This window comes from Vicugna pacos, chromosome 30, assembly GCF_048564905.1.
Source record: "Vicugna pacos chromosome 30, VicPac4, whole genome shotgun sequence".
NCBI lineage: Eukaryota > Metazoa > Chordata > Mammalia > Artiodactyla > Camelidae > Vicugna > Vicugna pacos.
This window is the reverse complement of record NC_133016.1, coordinates 9,187,811-9,205,452: the sequence shown is the minus strand read 5'-3', so window position 1 is coordinate 9,205,452 and position 17,642 is coordinate 9,187,811. Positions and strand designations below refer to the sequence as shown.

At 48.9% G+C, this 17,642-nt stretch overlaps 1 protein-coding gene across 2 annotated transcripts; it reads left to right on the top strand.

The window, feature by feature from the left end:
- Positions 1-328: 328 nt before the first annotated feature.
- SERPINB8 (serpin family B member 8) lies at positions 329-15,624 on the top strand. Of its 2 annotated transcripts, XM_031674381.2 has the most exons (7): positions 329-521; positions 6,609-6,786; positions 7,980-8,117; positions 9,807-9,924; positions 11,602-11,744; positions 13,102-13,254; positions 14,832-15,616. In XM_031674381.2, exons 2-7 carry the CDS (start codon positions 6,619-6,621, stop codon positions 15,234-15,236), a joined length of 1,125 nt encoding a protein of 374 aa, XP_031530241.1. In that variant the 5' UTR covers positions 329-521; positions 6,609-6,618; the 3' UTR covers positions 15,237-15,616. The 2 variants fall into 2 exon arrangements, with proteins under 2 accessions (XP_031530241.1, XP_031530245.1); XM_031674385.2 differs by lacking the exons at positions 329-521; positions 6,609-6,786; positions 7,980-8,117 and adding an exon at positions 9,111-9,192 and having other exon boundaries at positions 14,832-15,624.
- The last annotated feature ends 2,018 nt before the right edge of the window (positions 15,625-17,642 follow it).

Here is a 17,642-nt window from a genome sequence, read left to right as displayed (position 1 = left end):
TCCCCCCAACTTTCATATTTTTTTAAAAGGCTAGTGTTCCAAATGTGCTGACCTTTTCTGTGTTAAGTGGCTATTAGTAGTAAACTTCTAGCAAGTAAAAAACAAAAACAAAAACAAAAACAAAAACACCACAGTTGATTGCCTTTAGGTATATCTGATCTATAAATGGGAAATCACCTTCTTTTGAAAGAGTGTACAGTGATCATTTTGAGAACATCTATTCGGGCGGGGTCTTACCCAAACTCCCTCAGGGGACCTACACTAGCCTTCCCCGCCAAGCCATCTGCTCTCAGGCCGGGGCAGGAGGATGCGCACGAGGCTCCGCCTCTGCCCAGGGCCCAGCCTGGGGATGCGGAGTCAGAGATTGCACAGACCCGAGCAAAGATCCGTGCAATCTCGGGGTGCTGAGTCACCGCCGGAAGCCTTGCCCGAATTCAAAGCGGACGTGAAGCATCCACCAAGCAGGACTAGCAGTAGCAGCAGCAGCAGCAGCAGCAGCAGCCGCGGCAGGAATCTCCCAGGTACCAGGGCTGGGAGGGCGCCCGAGCCCTTAGGTTCCCGCGGCGGCCGGCTCTAGCCCAGAGCTCGGGCGCAGCGCGGGAGGGAGCGGGGCACTCTAGCCCAGAGCTCGGGCGCAGCGCGGGAGGGAGCGGGGCAAGAGGCGGGCGCAGAGCGAGGAAAAGGAGGAGGGGACGAGGGGACCCGGGCGGGAGAGCTGCGGGGCCGGGGTCGCCCTGGCCCCTGCCGCACCCTGGATCCCCGGCCCGCTGTGTCTCGGGCTCTAAGGCGAGTCTCCGAGGCCGGGAATGGGAGCCCCGAGCGCGGCAGCGCGGAGCGCGGCCCCGCCCGGGTCAGAGGCGGGTCCCGGCGGTGGGCGTGGCACCGCGCCCCCCGACGCCGCGGCGCGGCGACTCGCTGGCTGCCTGGGCGGGGCCTGCAGTGCGCGGAGCCGCACTTCCGGGGGCGGGAGCGGGGGGCGGGGCGCGCGGGCTGCGGCCGGGAGGCGGTGGCGCCCCAGCCTGGACCCTTACGGAGCCCTGGCGAGATCCGGGACGCGCTGCGTCAGCGTCACCGGTCCCCTCTGCGATCCAGCTCTTTGGTTAGACCTTTCCTTCTCCTCCCTTCCCTTCTCTGACCCTTCCTCCTCCTCTTCCTCCTCTTCTCTCTGCTCCTCCTCCTTTCCCTCCCTCCCTCCCTTTTTTCTTTCCATTCTTTTCCTTTTTTCTTTCTTTCACATCTTTCATCTCTTCTTCATTGGCTGCTTTCCCTCAGCGTGGGAAAAAACAAACAAAATAACCCTAAACCAAAAACCAATCCCCTCCCCAAAAAACCCTTCCTCACCTGCCTCCCCCTCCAACACAGCCACAGTAGTTAATTTAATCTAAGAGATCCCACACTTCCCAGGTACCCCCGACGCGGCTCCCACTCGTCTGCTGAGGGCTTGCAGGCCCCAGCTGCCTCCTGCCGGGATCAAGCCTGGGCCGCTGCCTTCCTGTCCGCCTCGCCAGACCTCCCCTCGTCCCTGGGCCCTGAGCAGTTCTCCCAGGACATCTCTGATTGCTGGGTCTCGGTCTCTTGTCCGCTTGTCTTTCTCCTCCTACTACCTGCAAAAATGGAAAACTCCTCAGAAGGAGGTGGATTTTTTTCCTCTAATGCCTCCACCGTGTACATTTTGAGTAATTCCGCCCATTCATCTAGAAGCTCGTGCAGTCAGGATTCTCAGGATGGCTCCCGGTCTCTGGCTCTAGAACTTTCTACTCATCTGTTTACAAACCTCCCTTGGCTGTGCCTGTTACAGGATCCCTGGGCATGGTACGTTCCACACACCTCCCGCGGAATGTGGCATCTTCCCCAGTCCAAGCTGGCTCCTCCTATAAACTTCCTGTGGTTCACGGCCCACCCTAAGTGCGAATTAGCTAAGAATGTCAGCATCATCCGTGACCCTCCCTTTCCTTGTCCCTCCTGTGGTCAGTCACCCAGCCTGGCATTTCATCTCCCTCTCTCAGTGCAGGTGTTTCCTCTGTATACGGCAGTCGCTGGTCTATGGCACTGGTCTACCGGGAGGGTCCCCAGCCCTTGTTTTCCACACCAAATGGTAAACCATAATATTTTTCTATAACTCATATAAAGCGTTTGTTTAAAAACCGTGCCTGGCTTTCCATACCATGGATCAAGTACAAATCTGCAAACCTGACACGAGGGGCATCCTGTCTCTCATAGGAAACCACACACTCCCACTCCTCTGGGTCCCGCACAAACCTTGCTCTTCCTGCTACATTCCTTGCACCTGCCAGTTCCACAGCCACAGCCACAACCCTAAAACTCACCTCCATCTGTCGCCACCTTCCAGAACTCCTGCCCAATCTTTTAGAACCAACTCACCACTTACCTTCTCCTGGGCTTCTACAGAGGACTCATTCTACTTACTGGGGGCTTCCTTAGCATTTCATCAGTTACCTTGTTACAGAGTACACCCCCAGCTGGAAACCGTTCATGCCTCTGTCTTACCTGGGGCGGGAGCTCCCAGTCAGGAATTATGGAACTTATTTTTAATTTTTTCTCCAAAATCATAGAAGGAAAGTTCAACATAAATGCTCTTTGAACAGATTCACTTTGGGATGTGCATACGGGGTGGGGAGTGGAGCAGTGAGTTGGCAGCCGTTCAAGGCCCCCAGGAGGAGAATGATGCTGCATACAGTCAGCCCTCCCCTGTCAGTGGTGCCACATCCACAAATTCAACAAATAGCAAATTGAGAATATTTGAGAAAAAATTCCAGTAAGTTCCAAAAAGCAAAACTTGAATTTACACTCTCTGGTAACTATGTACATAGCATTACATAGCATTGTGTTAGGTATTATAAGTAATCTAGTGATGATTTGAAGTGTACAAGAGGATGTGTATAGGTTATATGCAAATGGCACACCACTTTATAAAAGGGACTTGAGCATCCTCTGATTTGGGTATCCTCAGGGGTCCTGGAACCCATCCCCCATGGATACTGAAGGATGACCACTTGGAAGCAGAAGGCTTGGTTTTGTGGCTAACCCTGGTACTTTTTTCCGAGACCTGACGACAGTATTTAACTGTCCTGACCCTGTTCGTTCACCTGTAAAAGGAAAACTAGTTTAATGCCAACCCATTTTATTGGCTGGAAATAAAATCTTTTCACTGCTGTGAGCGGGGACACATCTGAGAGGTGCACTTGTGTGTGCGAGTGTGTGTCACTGCTCTGATGGAGATACTGGTAGGAAATCCTGTGCTACTGATCAGCACCTGGATGTTGGAAAGGAAAGGAGGTGAGGAAATGAGAAGAAAGAGGGAAGATGGAAGAAACCAGCAGTAGACATTTATAGTCAAGAGCAGTTAAAATGTAAAGATGAAGTTGATGTGGTATTTCAGTTCATTCCTTTGCCTGACCAGACTGGGCAACCACATGCATGCTCTCTCACACACACACACACACACACACACGCTCGCACTCACCAGCCTAAGCTTATGACTGCCTCACCCTGGGTCTCATAAAACGAAGAATGTTGCCCAGCATCCAGTTCTACAAGGAACAGATCAGATCGGTAGCCACTGCAGTCGCTGACCTACAGTGCACCCTGAAAGGAATTCAGGACAAGAAACAGGATAAGGCACTCTGTGTTTTGCAAAAACAAGCCCCTTAGAGAGTTAGAGATATCTCAGGAAAAATTTTTAACAAACCTGGATTCTCACATCCTCCTCTACGTAGGAAAGTCCTAAAATCCTTAACTGATGCCCGTGACTAGCAGTGACTTCTCCCTGAGATGTGTGCTTGAGTGCATGCACCCCCTCCCCCAAATCACACACGTACCAGCTTCTTCCCCTGCCTCTTTGGAACAGCTCCTCAGAGCTGAGAGGTGGTCTCCCGGCCTCTAGTCCTTAGTAAGACCCTGAATGCTGCTTAACTCACAACTCTCATGTTGCGCATTTTTTATTTCAGTCGATCATCCAAAGCGCTTATGCTGAAGTGAGATCAAATCCCAGTGTGTCGCTGTCCCTCATCTCTAGTTCACCTAATCCTCTCCTTAGGGGCCCAGTGCTATCAAGTCCGAATGTCCCTCCGGGCTCCTAGGGTTTTATTTCCTGAAATATCCTCATACGTAAGGGGAAGAAGTGTGGAGTGGGAAGCGTCCTGGGGGCAGGCAGGGCCCTGCTCTGGGGCGGGACCTGCCCGCGGCCGGGGCATCAGCCTTCAGGTCCAAGCCGTGCAGCTGAAGGCTCTGGAGAGGCTTCCCGAGGTGAGGACAGGCACGAACTTAATATTGTGTCCTCAGATCAGTGACCTGTGGAGTGCAGAGCGCAACTGCACAAACTATGCCCTGGGGTCTGGTCTTGACTGATGTTTTAATACTGTTTTGTTTTTTTTTCAAACTTTAAAGAAGCTGCCCTGGATTGGGCTCTTGTACTACATTTAACTTGTGAATGTCACACTATTTTTTTTTTCCCACCACACTTTGTTTTTCTCTTTTTAACCAGAGACATCTTCTCTTGGGAAAATCTCTTAGAAGGTAGCTTCAAGGGAACGGTTCAGCAGTGGGGAGGCTCTGGTTGGAACAGCTGTCCCCATGAGCCCCACCTTCCCCTTCTGACCCTCCAAAGCGTAATGAAATCCACTTTCCAGGCTGCTGCAGGTGGCTCTCCTAGTCCCCTGGGGAATCAGAAGAAGAAAGATCCCGGGATGGCCCATCTTTATAAAAATGAACACAGGCAAGATGACCCTTATCTCTAGCTGAAGTTTCCAGTACTTTAGGTTTTGCTTACTTGCTAATGTTCCAAACTGAAATGTATTTTTCTTGTGTAGCTTTACAATTTTTGAGTTACAAATATACATACAAATTTTTAAAAAAGGCTAACATAATAGATAAAATAGCTTAGAGGGTCATGGGATTATGAGTGATAATTTGTCCTTTTATTTTCCAAAATGTCTTCAACTGTTAACAGCAAAGAGACTCAGGGAAACTAAGATGATGAACTCTAATAGCTTTGTAAGGAATAACCTAGATTTCTAGACAGTTTAATAGGAATAAGCAATTAATGCAGGACTTGTAAGATTTTTTCTAAAAATTCTAGTAATTCATAAGCTGCAATGACTTTTAACAATTTGGAGCAAAGTGCCTGCTGAGGTTTTGCCCCTGCCTCCATGGGGCTGTCTTCCTTGATAATTACATTTTAAAGGGATGGCCTCTAAGGACTTGAGAAAGACTGCTCTGGGTTGTAAAACAGAAGAGAGACTTCCCAAAATGTTTACCACTCAAAGGAGCAGAACAAGAATTTGCAGTGACAAGCTGTCTATAGCAATGCTCTGAGGAAAGGGAAGTCCGGACCCAAGGGAAGGAAGAATCTTAGGGGGAGGTCGAGCCTGGCTCGGTCAGGCTGGAGCCAAAACAGTGCCTTTGACTCAGAGTGTCTACCAGATGACTTGAGGTTTGGGCTTCATATTTTTTCTCGCTGCCGGTGGGCTCCATTCCGAGCTCCCAGCTCAGTTTCCGCAGCTCTGATGGAAGTATACTTTGCAGAGTCCTCCCGATTCAAAGGAAATTGTGTCTTCCCAGGAGTCCGCTTTTTTGGGCAGATCATCCCCAACAAATGTTCCAGATCTTTTGAAAGCCATCCAGCTGTTTTCCATGTGACATAATGACAGAAATGTCATTTTTATTTACAGAAAGTTATTTCTAATGCATAGAATACTGCTTCTAAATTATACTAGAGACATTAAACTGAGGGGAACTACCCCGAATAGGGGGACTTTGTGTAACAATGAAGACTTCAGGCTCACGAATAAAACAGCAGATTCTGATCCTGGCTTCCTCGATGACTGTCTGTCAGGAGCTCTGGAAGAACTTCCCTGGGTCTCCTGGTCTCTGGGGTAGGAACTGCACTGCCTGTGCATGTTCTTGGGATTAAATGAGATGGTACGGGTGAAGCTGAGAACAGCGCCTGGCACCTTGCTGGCCTCTCCTACCCTAAGGGAGGGAGTCTGAAGGTCTCAGAGGGTCTTTGAGCCCCTGCAGCCATCCTGTTGCTAAGAGTGGTACCAGTCATGAGCCCTGGGATTGGATACTTTGTGAATAAACCGGTGTATGAGTTTCCTGTTGATGCTGCCACACCTTACCACAAATTTAGTGCCTTAAAACAAACAAAATGTATCTTACAGTCCTGGAGGTCAGGAGTACCTGAGTGGTTGACAGAGTTACATTTTTCCCCTGTTGCAGCTCTGGGAGGCTGCCTGCATTCCTTGGCCTGGGGCCCCCCATCATTATGACTTTTGCTTCCACCATCACATCTCCTTCTCTGGCTCTGGCCCTCCTGCCTTCCTCTTTTAAGGACTCTGTGATTACACTGAGCCCATCTGGAGGATCCAGGAGACTCTCCATCTCAAGATCCTTAATCCAATCACATCTGCAAAGTTCCTACTGTCAAGTAAGAGGATGTGGCCACAGGTTTGGGGGATTCGACATAGATGTCTTTGAGGCGCAGTTATTCTGCTGACCCCACGCAGTGTCCACAGACAGGGGTGCTAATGAGCAGGGGACGAACGGAGGCCTGGCTGACCTGTTCCTGTGTTGTGCTTTTGATGCAGACCTTCGCCGATGGAGGATCTCTGTGAAGCAAATGGCACTTTTGCCATCAGCTTATTGAAGATGCTGGCTGAAGAGGACAACTCACGAAATGTGTTCTTCTCTCCCCTGAGCCTCTCCTCCGCCCTGGCCATGGTCTTCATGGGGGCCAAAGGAAACACGGCGGCCCAAATGTCCCAGGTATGCCTGCCCGTCCCAAAGGAGGACCAAGGGCATGCTTCCTTCTGGTCTTTCCGTACCTTCCTCCAGCTGATGAAAGCCAGGGAGGCTGGTAGGTGGGAGGGGGCAGCAAGGTGCCAGAGAAAGCAGACATGGGTAGAAAGGTGAATTGTGTAAGACGGAATCTCCCCTTAGTGTTTATGGGGGAATTTATCAAGTCGTTACGTTATTTTCTGTACATAAAACATCACTACGTTATAGCAAAATTGCATCTTTGATAAGTAAGGTGAACTATATAATTCAGTATAATTTTGTTCCACAAAAAGGCCAAGAATTTCAACTGTGTTGTATTTTAAACTTTTGCTAACATTACATTGCAAATTGAAATGCAGCTGTGTAAACGAACTTTTTGTTAAATGGATTGTTTATAGCAGATGATTACGCATAGCGGAAGAGGAATGCCACACACACGGGGAATTGTATCTTCTGGGTTATTTAGAGGATGCGTATAACCTGATTGAACCGAAGTGGGTTATGAGTGGCCTTAGCTACGGATGAAGAAGTTGGATAACACTTCAGGGGAGTCATCCTTCCTCTCTTAGTGACTTAGTTTCATTGACATTCTGGTGAAACTGTCCCAGAAAATCGCCGCTAACATCAGGCGCACGGATGCTCCCCGGGAGCGCGACCGCGGCCACTGTTGAATCCTCCGCGATTGCTTCTCCCCGTTCACCGGAGGAGGGAGGCCTTGGACTGGAGAACTGTGGAATTGCACATGAAATATTTTTCTGTTTGTTTCGGCTCCTTATTGTATCCCGCGGGTCATTCCAGCTACTTTTGTCCTGTCCTGTCTCCTTCCTGAGTTGCCGCTCACTGCCTTCCTGGAGCAGTGCTTTCCACCTGGGGGCGGTGTTGCCCCCCAGGGCAATTTGGACGAAGCCTGGACAGTGCAGGTTGTCATAACCGAGAGGTGCTCCTGACATCCAGTGGGCAGAGGCCAGAAGTGCAGCTAAATATCCTATGATGCCTAGCAACAGTTTCTCGGCCCCAGAAGCCCACAGTGCCGAAGTGGAGAAGTCCTGTACCAGATGGTTAGGCCCAACTCCTTTTACGATAGGATCCTCTGTGATTTTCAGCGCGGGAATTTGTTTGCAATTTCTTCCGGGAGTAAAATGTCAATGTTAAAAGGCGGCGTTCTTGTCTCCTCTTACCAGGCACTTTGTTTGAACTACGGTGGAGACGTTCACCAAGGTTTCCAGTCACTTCTCACTGAAGTTAACAAATCTGGCGCCCAGTGCTTGCTTAAAACTGCCAACAGACTCTTTGGGGAAAAGACGTGTGATTTCCTGCCGGTAAGCAGTGCTCACCTGCTGATGACAAAGAAATTGCAAATAAAAACCACAGATGAGCAGAGATATAAAGTGTAGCTCTACTGCCTTAAAAATGTGCTTAGAATTACACTTCTGGGATGATAATTTTGAATTTTATGAATGCTTCTGAATTATGTCCTTTTTAAAAGTAATTGTTTTGGATACATCCTGTGGATGTCAATCTCCATTTGTCCATCCGCCTGCATCCAGACCTGCCTCTTCCTCTTGATCCCCACCTCAGTGACCTCATTCTCCCCAGGCTCGCCTCTGAGTGTTGGGCTGTTCCTGTGTAGCTGGCCTCTCAAGGTCTCTTAAATTTGTCCTCTCTTCTGAATCACCACCGCCACTGCCTGGATCCAGACTCACATCTGTTTTAATTGTTGCCTAACTGAACTCTTCAAGTCCAGCCTGGTCCTTCCACACTACTGAAAGTATAGTCTTTCTAAAGTTAAAATCTGTCAATTAAAATGTGGTTTTGATTCTGAGTTGTTCCTCTTGACTGCAGCATATAATTTCAAAGTTCCCTAGTCCAGTTAAAAAAAAAAAGCCTGTCATTATTCAATATGTGAGTCCTAAAAATTATGCCACGCAATATGCAAAGTGATGCTACCTTGAGATTAATGAAATGATCAGGGCAGGTGTGGCCATTTTATGCGCTGGCAGATTCCAAGGATTATTCTGTAAAACTCAAATACAGCCCTGTCCTGGCTGCTACCCAGGTGCTACCCCATGCAGGTTGCCTGCTCTGGGCTTAAATATCATTGGAGTTGATTCTGGATCCTTCAGCTGGCTAGAACTTCTAGGATAAGCACTTGTGATTCCACGAATCTCCTGGTTAATCAGATGTTCATTTTTGCCTATCAGCCTGCTCCCTGAATACTGTAATTTGGGGAACATTGAAGACCCCAGGAACCAGGCTCTACTCTTCTTGGTTGCTTGGGTCTTCTCTCTACATCTTCTTTCTTCTGTAGAAGCTAAAATATTTGAGAACAAGAGATGGGCGGAGGATGGGAGCCAATTGCCAGGCACATTATATCAGAAAACGAGTTTTCCTGAGGTGAGTTATCTGTGGGTTTTAATGTATTGCATACAAGGACCTTCCTGATTTAACCCCAGCTTACATTTCAAGGCTCATCTTTTGCCACTGTTTTCCCTAATCTCCACCCCCACCCCGAGCACCTGTAAGATTTCTTGATCATCTAGTTCAACCATGGAGTCTCTCAGTCATTCTTCAAATATGTTTCAGACATTGTGATTGGTGCTGGTGATACAGAAATGAGTAAAAGAGAGTTAAATTGCCTGGTAGGGGAGATAGAAAATCAAACACAAAGTCAATATGGAGCTGAAGTGTTCGACAGGGACGTTCACGGGACCATCCATATTCTCCAAACATCATGGAACTCTCTGTGTCTATATGTTTCTCCCTCAGCAGATTGTGAGCCACCTCAAGTCCAATGTCATATCTTCACCCTGGTGTCCAGCGCCTCGCACAGTGCTGGGCGCAAAATCAGCCGTCTACGTATTTTGGCTAATTGCATAAATGTCTTAAAGTGCAGGGCGACTTGTGCAAACATTTGTGCTAGAAACATGTTAAGAGAAAAGAATGTTTTCACAGTTTTAGAAAACACTGCCAAATAGAATATGGCCAAACTCAGTATTTTGCCTCTGTAGGCTTTTAAGGACTCCTGCCAGAAGTTCTACCAGGCGGACCTGGAGGAGCTGTCCTTTTCGCAAGACACCGAGGGATGCAGGAGACACATCAATGACTGGGTGACAGCAGAAACAGAAGGTGAGAGATCTCGTCTCTGCAGACTTTGCGTAATGAAGGAAAGAGAGCTGGGACTGGCTGGGAGGTGACCTCCACGGTGTTGCCCTGTGACCCTGTAACCAGTGACTGTTTCTGTGTGTTTGCTGGGCTTCCAGGCCAGCAGTGTGACTCTGATATTTTTATTGGGCTATGAAGTGGCGATTTCTAAAAAAAACACAATACACCTAGTTTTCGTCTCTTAGATGCCGTCCCTCCTGGACTGTGCTGGAAAATCCTTGGAAGCTGTTTCCTCTTTGGTGCCGTTTCACTCCTTCCATCACGGAGGGCAGAGTGACACTGAGTTCAGGTCACAGCTGAGCAGGGGAGCACCTCCTGTCATCTCCTGGGGGCACCAGGAGCTCTAGCCGTCCACAGTCCCTCCTTCCCTCTCAGCATGGCTGGAGTTCAGCTTGCTTTCCCAGAGTGTCACCTCTTCTGAATTTGCTGCAGATTCTGGAGGTGCGGCTGGCACGGAGCGTGCAGGGTTCCCCCATCCAGACGCACGAGAAATATTTCTGCCGGTCCTTGACTAGAGAGCAGAGAAAAAGGACATGTCTTTCAGAACCGTAAATGCCCAGCACGTCGTTTAGAGACTTCCAGCGGGTGGGGAGGCTTCTTCACGTGTATTCCAGCGTTCAGTTCTGTGTGTCGGGCAGCGACAATGTTGATGAACACGCTGGAAGCCGATGAAGTAACGCCCATCAAAGGGAAGGGCCTCTCACATCCTCGTCTTCATACGTCAGGTCACATGCGCCGGGGTCTCCGCTCTCCAGGTGACCCAGCAGCACCGTCAGCCAGGCTCTTCACCTCCCTCCTGACCACTCACTTCCCCTCCACGGTGGTGGCTCGCACCCTTCCCTCTGTAGGGCTGACCACCCACGTGCTTTCCCAGAATGGGAGATTCTGAGGCTGGAGGGGACGTCGGGGATCCCCTGTCCCCGCTCTCATGGGACAACTCAATGGGGGCCCCTCCACGGCAGCCCCCCAGTTCTGCTGCCCCACTCCCTCCCTTCAGGAAGCCGCCTTCTCCCACTTCCAGGTCTGTATCCCCATCTTTCGGAAGCCTCTCCTGGCCTCAGTGAGACCTCAAGGTTGGCACAGAGCAACGACTCTCAACCAGAATCAGCCTCCAGGAGCCGTCAGGCAGTGGCTGAAGACATTTTTGGTTGTCACAGTTGGGGACGTGCTACTGTCTGAACACCCTACAGTGCACAGGGCAGTCCCCACAATGAAGAATCACTTGGCCTCAAATGCCAGAAGTGGCGGGGCTGAGAAATGATGGTGCCAAGGTCGAGAAGCTTACAGTCAGAATCAAGACTCTTGGGTCATTTTCTCAGCACAGCCACCTGCCACCTCTGTGACCTTGGCAAAGCAGTCAGGCACATACTCTGAAGCTGAAATTCTATGATTGTGAATTGAGGGCAAAACGAGAGTCGACCTGCCTGCTTCAAGAGTGTGGTTTAAGGACAAACACCACACTGTGGGTGTGTGCACAGCACGGAACACCGTCACCCTGATTCGTCAGGCGGCCAGGAAGACAGGAGTCCCGCCTGGCTCTCAACCAAGCCTTCGCGTTATATGTCAAGAGGACTTTTGTAAAAGAATGTTTATCCTCCCCCAACCCCCAATAGCAATAACTTTCTCTCATACTCTTTACAGGGAAGATTTCAGAGATACTGGGTGCTGGGACGGTCGATCCACTGACCAAGCTGGTCCTCGTGAATGCAGTCTATTTCAAAGGAAAGTGGAATGAGCAGTTTGACAGGAAGTTCACAAGGGGGATGCTCTTTAAAGCCAACCAGGTAGGGGGCTATTTTGCAGATATGCTGCGACTTTCTTAAAGTAATACGTTGGGAAAGATTGTGAATGAATGGAAAAAATAAGTAACGTATTTCACATCAACTTGATTCTTGATTTACTCCTAAATGAATTTCATGCCCCCTACATATCTTTTATTGGAGTGGGAAAGAGACGAAAATAATTGTTATCTTGATGGTTTTGTTTTTGCATTCTTGGTCAAATCGATCTTCTCTCTTTGGTCACGTTATCTGGATTGAAAGAAAATTCCTTCTAAGCCTTGGAATTAAATTTCTATGATATGATCACTGTCTGCATTTAGACACTTTCTTGCAAAGTCAATGACAACTGTGACTGTTTTTTGTCTTTGAATACATGGCTGTATGATTCCAAACAAGAAAAATAGTGTTAGCAGGTGTTCAAGCCACCTTTGTTTTTATTCATTTTTGGATCTTTTTAAAAAATAAAAATCGTACACATTGAAGGTGTAAATGATGATGATTTGCTGTACATGTGCGGAGTGAAGTGATTCATGTGTCTAATTAATTGATGGTAATTAACATATCTTTTCCTCAAGTGTTACCTTTTTTTTGGTGATGGCAGCGCCTGAAATCTACTCTTCTAGCAAATTTCCAGTATTCAATACCATATTATTAACTATAGTCATGATGCTGTGTATTTGAGCTCTAGACTTACACACCTAACTTTGAAAACACTTTTCTCCATTCACTTTTAAATATTATAATGACTGGGGTCAATAGGTATTACCTTTGAATTTGACCTCCATCCACTTGATAATAGCATGTTGCACAAAAATTCAGAAGTCTAGAATATATTTGAAGCAAGCTTTAAGAATGATGGACCCCAGACATCTTGTCAACTCACCGTTCCAGGAAAACCAAAGCCATAAAGCCAATCACACAGCGGAGCAGCTTTTCAGAATAGAAGTATTGCTCCCTCTGGCCTATCCACCTTTTCTAACCTGGTCTTTCAGCCCAAAGGCCTGAATATTCGTTAATTTTCCTCTTAACTTGAAAACATATTTTTTTGGTTAAAATGTCCCTGGGACTGCTTCTCTGTGCATCTTCTCAAAAGAGAAAAAAAACACCATTTCTTCCAAAAATGATAGAGTTTTGTGTCTCCCTCTATTCATCAGTTTATTCTCTGCCACCTGGTAATGCTTGATCTGCTGGGACAGCAGAATGTCATACTCAGCACTGACGTGTAATAATGAAGATTTTACATCTGTCGGCGTGAATGCACACACACAGCCCTTCTCTTATATGTACCCGGGGGTTCTGCAAGTCAGGCACACGGTGCTCACTTGCCAGTCACCTCATTTTAATTTCATCTCCTTATTAGGAGAAGACAACGGTCCAGATGATGTTTAAGCAGGCGAAGTTTACCATGGGGTACGTAGAGGAGGTGCACACGCAGGTCCTGGAGCTGCCCTACGCGGGGGAGGAGCTGAGCCTGGTCATCTTGCTGCCTGACGATGGCACCGACCTCGCCGTGGTAAGCCCTTGGTGTTGAGCCGGAGTCTGTGTGGATCCCGCCTGAGCCCATTCTCTTAAGTCCATCCACCAGAGAGCAAGTGAGGACCTTCCACTCAGGGTTATCACAAGGAGTGCGAAATGGACACCAGCGCGTGCTTCTTGGTGACTGTGTGTCCGCATTTCTGTTGCGTACATATCTAGGAGCAGAATTACTGGTAAAGACACATTTTTGATGAAGCTTAGAGGAGAGAGTTCCAAAAATATAAGGAAGAGTGTTATTATTTATCCTCAAGGGAGGGGCTAGTTGAGAGCCCAGGAATTACCGAACAAAAGTGCAGGAAAGGACAGGGGTCGATCTGGGAGGTGGTCCTCAAACGTTCATGCGCATATTAACCTAATGGGACCTTGTTAAAACGCAGATTCTGACGGGGGTGGGGATGGCCTGAGAGCCTGCATTTCTAGCAAGATTCCAGCTGGCACAGGTGCTGCGGGTCATAGGCCCACCTGGAGCAGCGAGAGTCTGAAGTGCAGGCGAGGAGCTGACCTTAGACGGGGGAGGAGGACATTTTCCCACAACAGAAAACACGGGTTCAGGACAGGAGCAAGCACATCTGTAGGGTGGGGGCGCACTGGTTATCTGGCTCTCTGAGCTGCGGGGGACGCAGTCATTTATGTTTGCCGAGTCCTGTGGTGTGAGTGCCCCACCATGGCTGAGTTCAGGTGACCACGGGTTTACCAGCTGAGTCTTGCCGGAGGTCCAGGCGCCAGCTCACCGGTGCACAAGGGCACGCCACCGTGAGGGTGGGGCCTGCCTGATGGCCCTGGTGTCTCTAGGGAATCAGAAAGCTGTTGGCATAAGTCAAGGATGGGCTCTGTCTTGTGGTGACTTGAGGAAATGAAGAGAGTCTGGGACTAGAGATGACGCCCTAACAGCCGTCAGAGGAGAGGAGCCCTCACCTGGACTCCACGTGGTAGATGGAAAGGGGAGATGCAAGCGGAAGACCCTGCTTCCTCCTTCGTTTCTTCTCTGTGGGTAAACAGAAGGAGTGAGGGGTCCTGGAGGTTTCGGAGCTCACCCCAGGGCAGGCAGAGGGCAAACAAGGATGCCAGAAGCAACAGTCCTGTTGAAGTCCCCATTTCTGCTCTCCCCTCCCCAAAGCCACATCTCCCTCCTTGCTCAGGTGATCCCTGATTCCCTCTCTTTCATCCATCAAAGTTCTGAGCCTCTCTTGGCCTCTCTTTTGTCAAGCAGTCTCTCCAACTCAGGGTGACGTGTATCGCATGGATTATAATCCATTGGTTTTGCGACTTTCTAAACTAAAACGCATTTGAAGTGAATTTGGTGCAGATAGGTAAACATAAAACCCCACCCTTAGCTCAGATGTTTTCTAGCTGTTTCACTTGTGTATCCATAAAATGGGGAAAGGTAAGAACTGCAGGGAAAATCTTGGTGTGTCTTCAAGAGGAGGTGTCCCGTAGATTATCTCGAACCAGAACTCAGCATCTAGCTGCGTGTCATGTGGGAGGAGTTAATGAGTGGGTGGGGACCAGGCTGTTGTCATCTGGCTTCTAAGATTGAACTCTTCATTCTTTCAGGTGGAAAAAGCACTCACATATGAGAAGTTCAGAGCCTGGACAAATCCGGAAAAGATGACCAAGGATAAAGTTCAAGTTTTTCTTCCCAGATTAAAGCTGGAGGAGAGTTACAACTTGGAGTCTTTGCTTCGAAGTTTAGGAATGACGGATGCTTTTGAGGAAACGAAGGCAGACTTTTCCGGAATGTCAGCTAAGAAGAACGTGCCCGTGTCCAAGGTGGCCCACAAGTGCTTTGTAGAGGTCAATGAGGAGGGCACGGAGGCAGCCGCGGCCACTGCCGTGGTCAGGAACGCCCGGAGCATCAGAACGGAACCAAGGTTTTGTGCAGACCACCCTTTCCTCTTCTTCATCCGGCACCACGACACCGACAGCATTCTGTTCTGCGGCAGGTTCTCCTCTCCATGAAGAGGTGCGGTGGCTGTGCGTGCTTCACCTCTGCCCGCCCTTCCGCCTTCGTTCACGTTCCCGGTGACCGCCGTGGTGTGGTGGTTTGAATGCCAAAATAAAGGGGGCGCACTGGGACGTCTGTGAGTGTCTTTACTCAGTATTGCACAGCCCTTGGGACTGACCGGGCTTCACTTGTACAAAGGTGGGGAGCTGCTTCCTGCCTTTCAGGGACCCTGCCCGCACCTCCTACCGGAGGACCACCAGCTCCACTCACGGTCTGTGCCCGCTTTTTAGGGCATCTTTAGGAGCATGCTGGGGCTTCACAAACCAGACCTCTGTGTGTGCTTCTGTCCTAAAAAGACAGTTATTTCTTCCTTTAATGTTTGATGGAACTCATCAGTGAAGCCATCCAAGGTTGGCATTTTCACTGTGGAAAGGTTTTAAATTACAACACAAGGCTATCCAAATTATCCTTTTTTTTCCTTTTTTTTTTTTTTTTGAGTGAGCTTTGGTAGTTTGTCTCTTTCAAGAAATTTCTCCATCTTGTCTGGTCATCAACATTAGCAGCATAACAGAACTGTTAACATTTCCTTGCTTTTCTTTTAATATCTAAAAAATCTGTAGTGATGTATCTCTTATAATCCTGGTAATGGTGATGTGTCTTCTCCTTTTCCTGACCAGTCTAGCTGGAGGTTTTTCAATTTTATTGATCTTTCTTAAAGAATCAGGTTTGGTTTTATTGATTTTATCTTTTGTTTCCCCCTAAGTACTGATTAGTGGCACCCCCAAATTTTGATGTTTTCTTTCATTCTTCATCAACTCAAAGTGCATTACAATTATGGCCCCCAGGACTGAATGTATTGTTGGTGTAGGGGCATTGTTTTTATGCGCCTCCACTGGCAGGAATTGTGACGGTCAGGACCACCTTAGTGGGGCATGGGGAAGGCTGAACCCCCCCGACTACTGGCACCTGAACCATTGTCTCCTCCAAACAACATCAGCTGCCTGGGGGAGAAAAAGAAATAACCACCCTCATTGTTGAGTCTGGGGGAGCCAACGTTCTCTTTGAGTCTATTTCTCCATCCAAGAGCCCCGTGTGGCCTGTCTGGGGAACCTGAAGACTCAGCATTTATCATAGGTGGCTTAGTGCCACCGTGTTGCTCTTGCCAATGGTGGCACCTGACATTTTGACTCTTCCAGAGGCTACTGAAGGGAACGTGGTCTGTAGTAACTGACATTGTAAATGCCTTTTTCAGCAGCCCTCTCCACTGTGATGATCAGGATAACAACTTGCCTTCATGTGGAACGGATTGTGACATACTTTCAAATACCTTTCTATAAAGCTAACTAAATTCTTTGGCTATCTGCCATTAATGAGTAGGTCAGGATCTGTAACAAGTCCCAGGCCTGGAGGAAGCACGAGCCTCGCACTGTGTTGATGACATCCTCCTGCAAGCACCAGCCTTGTGCTATATTAACGACATCCTCCTGCAGGGCCCAGACAAGGGCACTGCCCAGCAAGGACCAGGCACCGTGATGACTCACCAGCAGCAAGACGGCTATGCCGTTGACACAGACAAGGTGCCCAAGTGAAATTCCTGGTGCCAGTCTGGAAAGGGGGCATGATGTCTCATTCTAGAGATGACTGCCAAGCTTTGGGCCCTCTCTGCTCCAAGGAACAAAAAAGGGGGCCCAGTGAGTGGTGGGCTACTCAGCTCCTGTTGCTCTCACGTTCCGCATGCGGGGGTCTTGATGGCACCCATCTACTGGGTGACTAGAAAAGGTCGCTATCTTTGAGTAGGGCCCCAACTACAGGAGGCCCTGGAAGCCCTTGGTGGGCCACCAGACCACCCGTCCTTGGGGCCCACAGGTGTCTGAGCAACCACTAGTTTCCCTGGCTGGAGCCTGGGCAGAAGGACACCACTACACTCAGAAGCACCCACTGGGCTTGTGGACCCATGGACTCCTGGAGTCAGTGGAAATGTATACACTTTTTGAGAGAAAATTGCTCGTCTGTTATTAAGCACTGGTAGATTGCATGAGCACATGAGCTTACGACCAAGAAAGTCCTATGATCCCAAACCCCGATCACGTTCTGATCGAGCAGATGGTTTAAATCCCTGGGCAGGGGGTGGCTCAGGAGCCCTCTCTAGTGAAGTGGAAGTGTTAGATACAGCAGCAGGTGGAAGCTGGCCCAGGTAAGTTCTCAAAACTATATGGCGAGGTCTTAGGAGTGCCCCTCTGCCTCCCAGGCACACGGCCCAAGGAGCGAACAGAAAGGTGATTATGATATTAGGACCCACCTCATAGAGTGGTTGAGAGGATTTAATGGGTAGGTAAAGAGGTTAGTGCGATACCTGCTCCAGTAGCACACAGCATGTAATCGGTAACCATCATTACTGGACAAGGGCAAACTGCATTTTT